This window comes from Astatotilapia calliptera, chromosome 7, assembly GCF_900246225.1.
Source record: "Astatotilapia calliptera chromosome 7, fAstCal1.2, whole genome shotgun sequence".
Taxonomy (NCBI): Eukaryota; Metazoa; Chordata; class Actinopteri; order Cichliformes; family Cichlidae; genus Astatotilapia; species Astatotilapia calliptera.
Window position 1 is genome coordinate 59,423,167 of NC_039308.1, and position 15,205 is coordinate 59,438,371.

At 43.5% G+C, this 15,205-nt stretch overlaps 1 protein-coding gene across 2 annotated transcripts in view; it reads right to left on the bottom strand.

Moving 5' to 3' along the window:
* Nucleotides 1-6,967, bottom strand: part of LOC113026923 (genetic suppressor element 1-like) — a 39,532-nt gene extending 32,565 nt beyond the window's left edge. For both annotated transcript variants that reach the window (XM_026176212.1, XM_026176211.1), the window contains exon 1: nt 6,476-6,967. In XM_026176212.1, coding sequence (XP_026031997.1) covers nt 6,476-6,512 — 37 coding nt within the window. In that variant the 5' untranslated portion in view covers nt 6,513-6,967. The remainder of the gene's footprint in view (nt 1-6,475) is intronic.
* Nucleotides 6,968-15,205: the final 8,238 nt, after the last annotated feature.

Consider the following 15,205-nt stretch of genomic DNA (forward strand, 5'->3'; position numbering starts at 1 on the left):
CTTTGTAAAGACTCCACACACACACGTGCACACACACATGTACCAATATACACACACTGGCACATTCAATCAATTATGTTTTGACATGGTTCATGAACATGCAGATGGTGCAGGACCAGCAGGAGCAGAGGACTGGGGATGTCTCTCTCTCTCTCTCTGAGCCTCAGTTGTGTAGGTGTGTGTGTGTGTGCGTGCCTGTGTGTGTGTGTGGTTGTGTTAAGAAGTTCACCGTCCTGTAAAAGATATGAATGCTGGCAAATTTTAGTTGCTGTATTTTTATTTGGCTAATCCTCCCTCCATCTGCTCGTTATCGTACACCGAGCTGCTTATTACAGTTTTACTCTCTCTCTCGCTCTGTGTGTGTGTGTTGCATGTACTCTGAGTCTGTGCATTTCCTTTTTGCGTGTGTGTGTGTGTGTGTGTTTGTGTGTGTGAAAATGAGAGAGCGCTACTAGGAGTTGTTGTTATCACCTCAGGTTAAAATCTGCTGGCATTTATCCCAATCTCCCCAGCTCAGTGAGCAGACAGGCTGCATGCATGTGTGTCTGTGTGTGTGTGTGTGTGTGCATGCGTGCGTGCATGCGTTTGTTTTCATTGTGTGAATGCGTGAGATCTCACATCAAAGTGTTCTGCTTGTTCTAAATGAATGTAAACATCACAGAGCAGACATGTTTGCTCGTGTGAGCATGTTTGTGCGTGCGTGTGTGTGCGTTGCTGGGTCCACACATGTTTTAAGTGAATCCTGTGTTAATTAAGACCTCATTAGTGACAACAGCTCTTTGACCAATTAGGGTGGATTGCTTACTTGCTCACTTGTTTGTTTTCTGGTGGAGACATTACCAAACACGCTGTTTTATTCATTCCTTTTCTTTTACATCCCTTCCTTCCTTGAGTTTATATCAACTGTCTCTGGAGGATAGAAATCATAAAAAATAGATTAATGTTGTTTTTCTTTTTTCTTTCTTTTTTTTTTTTGGTTTTATTCTTTGTATTTTTTTTGGCAAGAGAAACTTATCCAGCTCCCACATGATGTTTCCCTGTGCGTGTGTGTGCATGCGTGTGGTTTTTATCTCCTCTGTGTTATCAAGCTGTTGTCATGGTCTTTTATTCATCTCATTAATAACAGTGCCCTTGAGGTGGAGCACCGCGACCCTGTTTTCATCGGCACACACTAGTAAGCACAAGCCTGCACACACACACACACACACACACACACACACACACAATTAAAAGCGCAAGAGGCCCTGACAGCAGCTTCCTTTGAGGCAGCACCCATCTCAGCCTCCGTGTGAGTACACAAAGACTCTCCACAAATACTGAGAGGAATTATAGCCAAACAAACAGCATGTGTGCGTGTGTGTGTGTATACACACACACATATATATGTATACATTCTCGTAAACACTTATTTCTGTGCTATTTAAAGTAAGGACTCAAGAGCAGTGGTTGACTAGACATATAGGCCAAGTTTATACTCTCATAAAAAGATATACAGTAAACCTTATGGCTAATTTTTGGACATACATGCACTTTACATATACTGTATGTTCCCAAGCACTAAAAGTTGCAAATCTTCAGACTTATTCAGGTTTGTTATGAGAAGACGTTCTGGCCAATGCAAATACAAATATTTATTTCAGTTATAGATTTGAAGTTTATAGATTTACTGGTTTTAAAAACATTAAACACATTCTGACAGGTTTCCCTGTGTACCTGTGTTGTATTCTTAGGCTACGTCCAGAATAGCCCGGATTGAAAACGGCGTTTTCGTCTGAAAACGCTCCACGTCCACACTAACGTTTTCAGTCGTTAGTTGTGCATCCACGTTGAAAAGGCCCAAAACGCTTACGTTCCAGTCCTGCGCATGCGCAAAAGCGAGTGCGAATTAAAGAATTTGAAGAAAAGCTATCTGGAGCATGTACAAAGTGATATAATTTTTTTTAGAGCTGTCAAAATTGAGAGCAATCAAAACAACTGCTGTATAAGCACTCGCTATCTTTGTTTAATTGGTCACATGACTACATCACATGACTAAAATGCAACGTAGCCTTAGTGGATTAGTGGGGCAGATGTTAGATAAACAGTGGTCAGTAAGATTAGAAAAATGCTATACAAATGCTAGCCTAGTACCATTATGATGCATGTATTATATGTCTGTTCCTAACTCCTCCCGCTTTTTCATGACACTCAAATCCTTAAAGATTATAATATTATGTGCAGTAGCTGATCTCAAAACAAACAGAGGGTAGCACCCTGTGTGTTCATTTGGAAAACAGTGAGGGTTTTTATATTTCCTTGGAGAAAAAGAGAAAAATAACTCAAAAGTAAGGACACAGAAGATTTTTCTTCACTACAAAGACATCCACAGTCTATCATTACTGAGTTTAATGCACCTTTACTGCTGAACTAGTAACCACGCTGGATATTGTAAACATTCACAGTAAATTGGAGCGATGCTTTTCACCGTTCTCAGATTTCTCGTTTATGCACTTCACTTGTTATTTTGAGCGCATAAGCATGTTAATACCAACAAGGTGAAGTCCAGTGCACTGCGAGTCCCTGGATGGTCAAAAAGTCTCACCCTCAGTCGTCAGATTCTTGGCAACAGAGAAAAAGGTGAGTGATCGCCAGCAGGTTTTAAGCCAGAAAGGAGGAAGATACATCATCAACATGAATGCTACATCAGCTCTAGTCTACTAACAGCTGCAGTTTTTTCAGGTGGTGATGTTACGTGCTTTATTCTTGTTTTTTGTTCATGGCTGCCTGTCGTCACTGTAAAATAACTTAGAATTAAATGTGTTTATGTGTAACTTAGTATTCAAGTAGCACTGAAATGTATCTCCACTTTAGCTAGCCTGCTACAGCAAGCTCAACAAGTTGTGAAGGTGCACAATATATACCGTTTGCTTTTAAGTCAACACCACCCTGTCAAAATGAACTACACTGATGAGTACGTATTATAGCCTATACAGGCTACTAACGGACATAACTGAACTGAGAAACAAACTCGGTCTTGGGTGTCTTTCTCATCAACGCCACAGCAGCTTTTTGCATGAACCACAATCTTCTTTTTGCAGCTGTTGCAAACATTTTGCAAGGCCGTTGAAGTCATTACTTTTCTGCAGCCTGAGAAATTAGTATTTGTTTGTGTGCTTCTGCCGCACAATTAAGGGAAAATATTTAGAGTGAAGTTACCAAATGCCGTTCTCACAGCGTGAGCGCCGGAGGCTGAATGAGAAGTGTGTGCCTTGCACTGTCTATGTGAGCGTGTGTTTGTGTGTTCATGTGACATCTGCCATAAATCAAGCCACAGTGTCCTTGCAGTTCTAACACATATCATGGAAATCAATGCTGAGGTCAAGCTGAACAGAGCTACCCAACCCCAGAAAATACCACAGCAGCCAATAAATGTGGCAGGCTAATACACACGTCAACACCTTGGCTTTCTCACCCTATCGACTTACCACGGATAATGTGTGCGCACACGTGAGCGAGTGCATGTATGGGCAGAAACACAAATGTCACAGAGTATGTGTCCATTCATCATGTAGACACTTGCACCAGGTTTAAACTGATGGACCTTTTTCAATAAATAAATAATTGTTGTTTTCTTTTTAAAGCAGCTTTTTGTTTCTGATTCCTGACGTTGTTGATATCCAAAGGAGCTCCAATGCCATCCAGATAACACATGAGTGAGCCCCAGTGTTGGGTTGGATGAAATTTTCTTTCATTATAACAAACATGGACACACTAGTTTAGTCGGATCCTGCTGCGCAGAAAGTTCAAGCCAAACAAATGTCTCTGAAATTAACCCCCAGTAAATGCAAATTTACTACCTTCTAAAAACTACAATTAAAAAGCATTTGGCCTTTTTTTAAAAGTATAATTTACTTTGTCCTGAGAGCCAGCATCAGGCTAAGAAAGTTGAAAATTGTTGAGAGACAGGCTAACACTCGGTTTAGGTCTTTTCACGGGGATTTGTTTGACAGCAAGAAAAACATAGAAACTCAACCTCTTTATAATTTAAACATAAAAGCTGCCTTTTTTCCCTTTTGTTTTTTCCCCTCTTTTTCTTTTCACGCCTCCCTACAGCTTAGATGCACCTTCTCTTGGGAACACATTCTGATTTTAGAAAAATACGACTTTTGAAAAGACACCTGGACTGTGATCAGCTGACAAGTCACGGAGGGAAAACAGTAAATTGCCTTAATGTGTGTGACACATTTCACCAGGGGAGGTCCAGAGAGTGGGAAGCTAGAAAAAGATGTCACTTTCTTTTCCTTATGATACCTTGGTAAGGTCATGGTGTGCTCTGGGTGAGAAGGTGTAGATTTGTTCTCATGCACACACACATCTTCATGTCTCCTATGTCACATGTTTCCCCCGCTCCAGGATCTAGGAAAGATTTTCATGTATTTTGCATGTATCATCATCTTGATTTTCAATTGTTACCTCTAATCTAGATTCCTCTGTCATCCTTACCCTGCTCCACTTCTTCTACCTTGGCTAATCACATGGCAGTCGCTACACACACACACACACACACACACACACACACACACACACACACACACACACACATCCTTTACCCCTCACCCCCTACATTGTCAAATGATCATTGAGGAGCGAGTGTGTGGCTGACACAGTCTCCACAGCAACGGCAGTTAGGACCAGGAGGGGGGCTGGGGCATCTTCCAATGTGTGAGTGGTGAGAGGACACACACACACATATACACACAAACACAATGAACACACACACCTACATACAGCACAGACAGGTGCACACAACCACACACATACACAAACAAAGGTGGCAGCTATGACAAAAACCCATTCACACACATGCACAAAACCACAATCAAATAACACACAGACAAGTGCACACACACTACACAGACATTAAGCGAGACCTAGGAAACTGAAAAAAAGGAGGATGAAAGCAAGTGTGGAAGGAGGGTGGGAGGGAGGATGGAGGGGGGGCTGTTGCTTCCTGGAGAGATTTTCTTCTTCTTCCTCTCTCTTGTCACATGCACATGCAGATACAAACACACACAGACTCACACCTACGCACGCACACACAGGAATATACAAACAATGACAAAGCGCCACATAATCACTCAATCATTTATGAAAGCAGATGTATAATTCAAAAAGCAGCATGAAAGATTCACAAGGCAAAGAACATTGTTTAATCTGCCCTCCACCCTCTAATTCCCCCATCACTCCCTCCCCCTCTCCCTCCGTCTCACTTCTATCACACCCCTCTCTCTCTCCCACATTTCACCTTTTACCACAGCAGGTTTTTAATCACTGACCGCCGCCTGGCCCAGACAACTAAAAGGTCAGAGTTCGACTTCAGAGGGAAAACACAGACAGCGCTCAGTGTCAAGCATTATCATTCACATCCTTTCTCTTACCGTTTAAATGAACAAAATCCTACTTTACACTCGGCTTTCCTTTCCTACCTCAGTGTGTCAGTCTTAATTCTCTTCCTCCTCCCGCCGCCTCTTCACTGACCTCCCTGGTGCCGTCCCCGTCACTCTGCTCTCAGGCATGTTTAAGCACCTTTCTGAGGTAACCTCACACCTGTCTCCACACTGACACCGGCCGCACTCTCCTGCATTTCACACAGCTGCTCGAAAGACTGCAGATGAAAACTGTTTGACTGGCAGCAAAAGCCCCAACTGAAACTGAGTGATAAACCACAGAGCTACTGTAGATGCCAAGCACAAAATATCCCTTGAATTACATTAAAGGATTATGTTTATTTAGACTGCATTTCTACTATTAGTTACTGTTTATAATGGATTCTAATGATCAGTTGATCCTTAAATTAAATTAAAAGCTGAAAATGTTCAGGTTTTTTGGAGGGGGAAATTTTTAGATTTTAAAATTTTCCTTTTATACTCTAGTAAATGCTTAAATGGGTAACCAGTGATTCAGTTACCTAGGTGACAATTAATTGTCACCCATAATTTAAGGTCATTTAGCTGTGAGGTTGACTACACTCTGTCGATCAAGCCTAAAAATAACAAAAAGACCCATTCCCAGTTGTACACAGTAGTAACAAGAGAGAAAAAAAGCACAACTAAAGTATCAGGGGAGTGCTTCAGTAGGTCAACGCACTGAGCAAGAAGACTCAGAAAATTTACTTCTTCATGAAAGAAAACTAAATTTTGTCTCTCTGTCTTTCTGTTTCTGAAAAATCTAAAATGATGTTGTGACACCGAAAACATCATGAGAAGTGGCTCCTGCAGAAGCACAGCGTAGCCCTCCTTACCTGGCAGAAAACGGTAAATCAATGTGACATCACCCGAGCCATTAATTACGTCTTGAAAGAATGACTGCATGAAAAGGGAGATTCACTCTCTGCGGCTTGTGACCACCCTCTGTGCTGATACAATGTGACAGAACAAGAAATACCACCACAGAGCCATCCGCGGGAACATCAAAGACTGAGTATAATTGGTCTTACCTGGGAGGTAGAAGTGTGGGGTCTTTAATCCGAACATGATCCTGGATCCCTCCTCCACTGACTCAGAGAGTAAGACTCCGGGTTAAAGGAGGCAGGGAGGGGGGGTCGGGCAGAGGGAATGGGCTGCGGTCGGCTGGGTTAAGGAGTTTGTTGTTAATATAAGTCATCAGACGACTCCCTGCTCCAGCTCTCTCTCTCGCGCACGCTCTCTTTCTCTTTTCTGGGCCCTGCGGGTGTGAGAAAGGAGGCAGGGAGAGGGGTCAGCCTCTGTCTACCTCGCTCACCTCCTCTTCAGCCTCTGAACTCAACCCGTGTAGAGAGAAGAGGAAGTAGAGAAAGATGCAGAAAGAGTGACAGAGAGGAGGGTGAAGCAAAAAAAAAAAAATACTCCAAAAGCTGAGGATGGGAGACAGTGTGCTCATGCCATCTTTTACTGAGGAGATCGTCTGGGAGGGAGAGCCTCTGAGAGAGTTGGGAGGGTGACAGGAAGGATAGAGAGGGAGGAGGGAGTGAAGGAAAGAGAGAGAGAGAGTCTTCAGTCGGTGTCCTCTCCTTTTTTTTTTCCAGTCCTGCGCTTTGTAATCCCTTCCTTGTTATTCATTCAGCGGCCTCTTGCTCGTTTGCTGTATAATGATCTGTTTTTCTGTGCCTCTGTTCTCCTTTCTGTCTCTATTCTTGCTTTATCCTCCCTCCTTTGCCTCAGTCCCACCACTGACTGCTCAGCTCAGCGAGCACAGAGGAGGAGGAGGAGGAGAAGGGAGAGAGAGGGAGAGAGAGAGAGAGAGAGAGAGAAAAGAGGGTGAAGGGGAGGGAGGAAGAGAAAAAAAGAGGGGAGGAGGAGAATCATAAGACAGATGAGTGAGGGAGAGATGAATGAGTTTATGTTAGTGCAGTGTGCGCACACGTGTTTGTGTGTGTGTGCGTGTGTGTGAGAAATGTGAAGAGAGGAGGAAGGATGATTTAGCTGGTGCGAGTAAAAGGAGAGAGAGAGAGAAAGAGGGAGGAAGAGAGGCGAGAGGGTGTTGATGCAGTTCTCATTATCAGTAGATTGGACTGGTGCCTGAGTGACAGCTGATTCATCATGGGAGAGAGAGAGGAAGGGAGAGTGAAGGGGAGGAAAAGTGTGTTTTTGTGTGAGTGTGCGCATGTGAGTGTGAGTGTGTAGAGGAGGGAGGGAGGGGAGGGGGTTAAAACCTGCCCTTAAGCATCTGCTTCATTCAGCTCTCCTCTTCTTCTCTTCTAGTTTTTTTCCTCTCCTCTTCTTCTACACTTGAAAATCAACAGTCTGCTTCTTTGGACCGCAGGCACGCTGGTGCGTACCATGATGTGACCGGCATAGCTGTACCACAAACACATACACACAGCCCCCTAAACCACTCGCATGCTCCCACTGATTAGACAGGCCTCATATGTCTGACACATCACGTTAGCCTAGCTTTCCATCAATTACTGTCCACTCCCGGTGAGCAAACGTCCCCTCTACTGTCACCAAGACCCAATTCTATCACGTTAGTGACGATGCCAGAAATCGCTGCCTACACACACACACACACGCACGCAGACACGGCATCAAACCGAACCTCATCCAGGGGTGACAATTAGGAACAATTATCTGAGATGGCTCTTTGGCGTTTTCTCCGTAATGTCAGCGTCCATGGCGGCCCAGAGGAACCCGGTTGCTCTATCATCGTCTCCATCTATGCACAGTAGCCTTCATTTCTCTCTGTCACTTCCTCTCTCACACATATGGTGCAGACATCTATGCAGCCACACATGCTCTGCTTCATTTCACACACACATTTGTGACACAGACACACAGACCCCTGAGCCTCCTACCTCAGTTATTTAACCTCTATCTTCTCCTTTCTACCCTACATCTATTTTTCCCATTCTTCATTTTTCTTAATCTTTCTTCTCTTTATTTCTTCTTCTCTTTTTTCCTTCACTTATCTCCTTCCTCTTTGGGAGTTGTGAGGAGGAAGTACGCTGGTGATAAGATTGATTGTGAGGGTCTCACAGAGCTATCTATAACCCTGTTTGCCACCACTGAATCAATGGAGAGAGACGACTGTAGGACACCGTGTATACACTACACACACACACACACACACACACACACACACACACACACACACACACACACACACACACACACACACACACACACAGTGATCAACAGCTGTGAGAGCAGTTGTGAAACATCAGCTAACCACAAACTGACAGAGGGGGCAGACTGGAGAGAAGAGATAAAGAAGACTTAAGAAACAGCGAAGAGGATGGAGAGATGGTGGGGACTAGGGGGAGGAACGAGGGAGGGAGGTGTGATGGGCATGAATTTTTATTTTTATTTTTTTACAGTTTATTGCACTTTTTTGTATCTTCCCAAGCTTATATATCATATATACACTTATATATCATATATACACTTATATATCATATATCATCGCTCTGCAAACACCAGTGACCTCAGGGTCAAGACAGTCAAGACCTTTTGCCCCCCGGGGGGTCATGCTCTGCTGCGTGATGCAGGGCCGACGAGGTCAAGAGAAGAAGGGGAGGAGGAGGTGAAGGAGGAGTGCCGATAAACCAGGCAGCACAGTTTGTGATGATTACAGACAACAGCCAATAACGAGCATCCACCTCTGACCTCATTGCTGTGGAAACGTGAGGGAATGCCTGTCACAGAGGGAGCAGTATAACTCAATCTATCAACAAAAGGTGAGGGGGGTTGGAGTGGGTGGGTGTATCTGTGTGTGTGCGAGAGAGAGAGAAAAAAGACTGTGAAGAGGAAGGAGACAGATGATGATGTGGTCAAAGCAATACCAGCCTCGCTCGTGTCACAGCCCTCCTTTTCCCTTATTGGAGCTCTTGTTCTGCCTTCAAAACAGACGCTATCACACAAACACACACACCCACACACACACACCCTCTTCCCTTCTCCTCCCTGCTTCTTTCTCTATCATTTGCCTGTCAGATGCATGCTGTGGCAGAATAAGAGCTGACACCCCGGTCCCAGCAGCAACCAGGGGCTGCCATCAGCACTTAAACATTTTCTCTCTCTGCTGCTTCTCCCCCTTCGCTCCCCTGTGTCCATGCAGCACTCCAACTGCTGACAAGGAGCACAGAGAAGATGACAAATAAATGGAGGAAAATGATGAAAAAAAAAAGATAAGCCCCCTCCTCATCATGCCATTGTTCCTGCTTTCCCTCCCCCTTCTCTTGTTTTCTCTATCCCTCCTCATCCCAGCCCCAGTGAGGTTGCTGACCCCGAGTGAGTGAGCCTCATTACTCTGTATCTACTCTTGTTGCTGAAAAAACAAATCTGTGTGTACACAAGTATGCAATGACAAGAGGAATTGTAAATATATTTGTCATTCCTGGAGTCACTCTGGAACAATGTTTAAAAAGACAACAGACGATGAGCGTCATCACAGAGAGAAGCAAAAAAAAAAAAAGATTAAAAGACAGGGATGGGCAGAGCGGAGGATGAAGTGGTGGAGAGATGAGGGGATGGATGGATGGTTGGAGGTGGAGGGGCTGGAGGGGGTGGCTTGCATTGGATCAAAGATAATTGTCAGAGGGAGTCATTATGCACATATTGTATAGAGGAGTCGCTTCTTTCAAACAATCCCTCTCATCACTTCTGTCCTCTTAATCAGCCTCTCATGGTCTTCCACACCATCAGGGATTTTAATTGGACGCTGATGGGTTTGCCGTGACCTCAAGAGAGAAAAAAGTACGTTTGCATTGCTGGGATAGGAATTATTGGGACGTAAAAATGAATCCATATGACTATTGGCATTAATCTAATGTAGTAAAATTTTCAAATGAAGTAGAAAGCAGCACAGTCCCAGGTTGTCTCCTATCCCCCCTAAAAGTTATGACACAGCCCCAGACAACCAGTAATAAGCCCTAAACTACAGTCTCTTTGAGGTCTGGGATTATTTAGATAGCTTTGGTCTGTGTATCTTTGTCTGCTGGCACACTTGTGACGGTGTCAGGCTGATGGAGTTGATGGAGGGAAGTATGCTGTGTGTTCTCTGGGCCCGCATTTCAACCCCCAAGTTAAACTCTGGACTCAGGCTGTCTGGTGCCTGTCTGCCCACGAAAATATCCCAAACATGACACTCATGCATGCTTACATACACATCAGAACGTGGCCTGCTGAAGCCCTGAATCAGCGCAACACAGACTAGGCGGACAATCTCCCACCACAGCATAAATCAAGACTGTTAATGGGCCTGAGCCACAGGGCTTCACTGTACTTCTCCACCTCCAAAATCTCTCTTTTTCTCTCTCTCCCCCTCTCTCTTGTCCATCTGTCCATTTGCACAGTGACGACACACATACTAAGTGTGAAATTAGCCTGCTGCTGCGACACTGGGGCATCTATCTATCTATCTATCTGCAAGTGTAGAAGCACACTGACACACACACACAGTGAGAAACTGCCCTTCTGTGTGTGTGTGTGTAAGATACATGTATTGCTGTGCGTGCCTCTGTTTGGCCTGGCTCTGCTTACACAGATGGTGATATCTGGTGATTATCTCTGTATGTATCTCCTCCTCCATCCTGCAGCCCTTCTGGGTCGGTCAGGTCCCACCAACCACAGCACTACATCGATTTTGCTCCTCCAGGAAACTCAGACAGACACACACAGCTCCCCTAGGAGAATTTAAACTCCTCTCAGCATATTTCCCTGCTCTGATCTAACCACTGAAGCGATCTCTGACCTGGCCGTGTGAACTCCAAACCTGCGTCTGTCCCTGCTGATGTCTTCTGACCTCGGAGGATTGTAAATCATCACCTCAGGCGCATACTGACTCTGGAGCCGTTCTCTCTGACGTCTTGCACTCAAATTGTGAAAAATTTCCTTTGTGAAAATCAGATGTGATCTCTTGATATATTCCTCTAAATTACTTCAGTGATACATCTTCCACTCTAATCCCTCACAAGGAAGATAGGGAACAAAGTGGCGTATGAAGGCGGCGAAAAGTGGTGATGGGGATGTCTATGTGGCATGCATTATTTACTTGAATGAATTTAACATACTTTAAAGCCGCATACAGTGTATGGATGAAAGGTTATGAATCATAGCTCAAAGGGGGAAATATACTATAAATATTACAGCATGTCCCACTGGCTGAAAATATAATAGATGAATATTTGGAGCATTGCACATAAGGTGTGATACAATATTCAAGGTTCCCTACCCTCTTTTTTACCAAGACCATTTTAACCATCCAACTTGACATTTATTTTTAAAACTTTGCAAGTGCTGAACATTTAAGGATGGCCAAAATCCATTCATTTTTATACACTAGCATGTAATACTCCCTTCAAGAATGATAAAAGCTGCCCAGATGGCCAACATAAACTGTTTCACTGTTTATGTTGTTATTTAATGAAGCTGTCAGCTGAGGGGATGGATGCTTACATAGATCGTCCCTCTTCCCCTTTTTCTGTAAAGCCACTGTTCTGTGATGGGAGTAGTACACACCTTTGCCTGAAGTCCTTAGAAAAGGACTGTTACTGTCAGTAGTTTTTTTGTTGTTTTTTTTACTGAAAGTTGTTGTGAAGATTGATATTTTAGACACTGTGCTGGTGAAAGTTTTTTTAATCAATTAAATAGTTTTTTGTTTTTTTTTAAATCTGTGCTAACACTAATGAAAAATATTTTTATACTTTGTACTGTTGTGCAGTCCAGAATTCATCCCGCTATCAGCACTTACACCATAAATAAACACAGAGTGAACCGCTTCCACTGGCAGCTCTGCATGCCCACATCATAACACTGTCTCCGCCATATTTGACAGATGATGTGGTTTGCTTCACATCATGAGCTGTTTCTCCCCTGTTCCATGTTCTTCTCTTCCGATCATTGTGGTAAAAGTTAATCTTGGTTTCATCTGTCCAAAGATTTTTTTTTTCCATAACTTTGCAGGCTCGTTTAGATGCTTTCTGGCAAAGTCTCCTCTGGATTTCTTGTCTTGAGTGTAACCAGCGTATTACACCTTGTTGTAAAACCTTATACTCAAAATTTTTACACTTTTTATTGTAGATTTTGACAATGTTACACTTATCTCCTCAAGAGTGTTCTTGGCAGGTTAGGTGTTTTAAAGTTACAGTGGTAAGCTAGATGTCAGTAAATTGCAGATTGCAGTCGAGTGAGTTCTGTTTTCCTACCCTCCAAGCCAAGAAAGATCAAAACCTTAAATTTAGGCTGTACCCCATAACTGTCGGCCAGCGTGTTTCTACTACTGTGTGGATTAGATCTGGATCCACCCCAGAGCTTTTCCTTTTCTGTGCAGGCTGTCAGTCTGCTGTTTACCTCAGCTGTCAGTCCCGGGTTAGAAGATTCTATCTGTATTTACTTTGAAGGAGGCTGTGAAACTTTGTTAAACAAGTCAGATATGGGTCAGTGAGTCAGAAGAGTCAGAAGCTCATTTCTGACCAATGACAGCTATGCTGAGGTGAGTGCTAGAGGATATGTGGAACATTTAAAGTCCGCCTTTTTTGCCGCTGTTAGCCCCTGTTAGCTGCTGTTAGTGTGTTTTAGCTGTTATTTATGTGTGTTAGCTGCTGTTCGTTGACGTTAACGAAACTTTCTTTGAAGTGCACCGGAGCTTGCAGAATTCTTACGCTTGGTGAATAAACTCTCATACAATGTGAGAATGTATCAGAGGCAAAGTGTGATTTTTCAGAATACTCATGCCTAAAATTAGCTTTCACGTTTATAACCAGCTGTTGTTGTTGTTTAGTCAGCTGTACCGAGGGTCGCATGTCTAATTTCATGACAATAAGTAAATGTGACAATACTGGGAATAAAAAAGCAGGTTTTTGCACACCTATGGCTTCTTTTCTAAACATTTTCTCCTATTTACTCCTATTTATTTTCAGTCTAATGATGACCTCCTGTGCTTGTATGAACATCTCTATGAATTTCTTACAGACAGTTCCAGGGAAAAGCTAATAAACTTAAAGCTGAACTTTTATTAAATACTCCATGTTCTTTATTCTTTATCTGTCATGAAATAATAAGGGAACTGGGCTCACGTAGCCATGAAACTGATTGTCAGTCAATTATTGATTTAGTTTTGAGCCTACTTTTAATTGTTTAATTTCAAATCCACTGTAGATAGCTTGAAAAATTGTATCAAATACTTATGGACTCAACTGCAGACTGTTTCCAAATTTTCTGCAAGTCACCACCGCGCCTTCCAGGATATCTGGCATGCTGGTGTGTGCAGTTCTTGTCACTTGTCGGTCAGCTGTCACTTAACATCTTGCTGAATTAAAACACAGAGGAAAGACTGGTGAGATTTGCTGCTGACGGAGAGCAGCTCTTTAAACATTTTTATCAAAATAATAGTTATTCAAATGTCTCATATTCCAAGGCTCTTGAGGGAAATCCTGGCAGTCTGCACTAACTAACCACATCAAGGCAAACACAAACACCCACACGCTTCTACACCTTCACACGCATGTCCACAGACAGACACATTACCTGGGGGGTCTGAGCTCCCCCTCTATGGGCCTTCACCCCACATGCTCATCTCAATTAATCACCAAACAAAACAGATGTCAAGAACAAAGGAACGATCTCCAGCCCTGTGGGGTAAAGCAGGGAGGAGGAAGAGAGGAAAAGGGGAAGATAAGGAGAAGGAGGAGGGATAGCAGGAGAAAAAGAAAACAGGAGAAAGAAGCCACGGTGCATTTAGATCTAGGTGGTGCATTTGAGGCAGGTGATTGAAGGTTGTCGGGGCCATTAGAGTGGGAAGTGTTAGCTGTTTATGTGCCCGAAGCCCAGTGATACTGTAACTGTACAATACAAGATGAAACTGTAAAAGTGTGGGGGGGGGGAAAAAGAAGAAGAAGTCACGATGCAAGAGGGGGAGAGTTAGAGACGGCAAGAGAGTGAGAAAACAACAAAGCCCTGGAGATGAAAGACAGTCTACAAAACAATGGATACAAAATAATGCTCAGCGGTGTGCAGAAATAGAGCAAAGATTGAAAACCTGCCAAGATAAAGACAAACCCCCGCCTTTGAACTGTCACTTCACTGCGATACTGTCAGAAAACAAATGGCAATCTTGACAGGTTTCAGCTGCTTTGAAAGAGACTGAATCATATTTTATTCACAAACGCATATTTTATAGCTTTTATAGCAAAGATCATAACCTGTTGTTAGGCAGTGAATTCTTGAATCTTGTGCTAAATTATTGACATTTACATAATGTACAGATGGCATAGGGGGGTGGGGTGAAAGCAGGGGGAAGTGGAAGGAAAGGGGGAAAGGAAAGGAGAGGAGGGAGCTGCAAGGGACTTTTTTTTAATAACGCGCATCCATGAAGAATGCCATGTTGTTTGAGGTCTCAGTATTACAGGGAATAGCCATCAGTCTGCCAGCATTATCTGTTTCTTTTTCCTCCATTCGCCCATCCTTCAGCGGCGGCAGTCCTCTTTCTTTCTGCCTGCCTGTGGAGTGTGGACAGTGAGACTTACAGCTCGCATCAATAACAGGCAGATAACAGCCGAGTCCTCAGTCTTCAAGCACAGCCTTAAATCACATCAGCCCCGAGGGGAAGCAAATGAAGACCGAGGAGGAGGAGGAAGAGAGGGGGGGAAGCTTACCTCTTACAACAACAACAACAACAACAACTACAACAGTGCCGTATGGGTAAAATACACGCAAAATTACAAAAACGTATCAATTCATGCAGTTTAGAA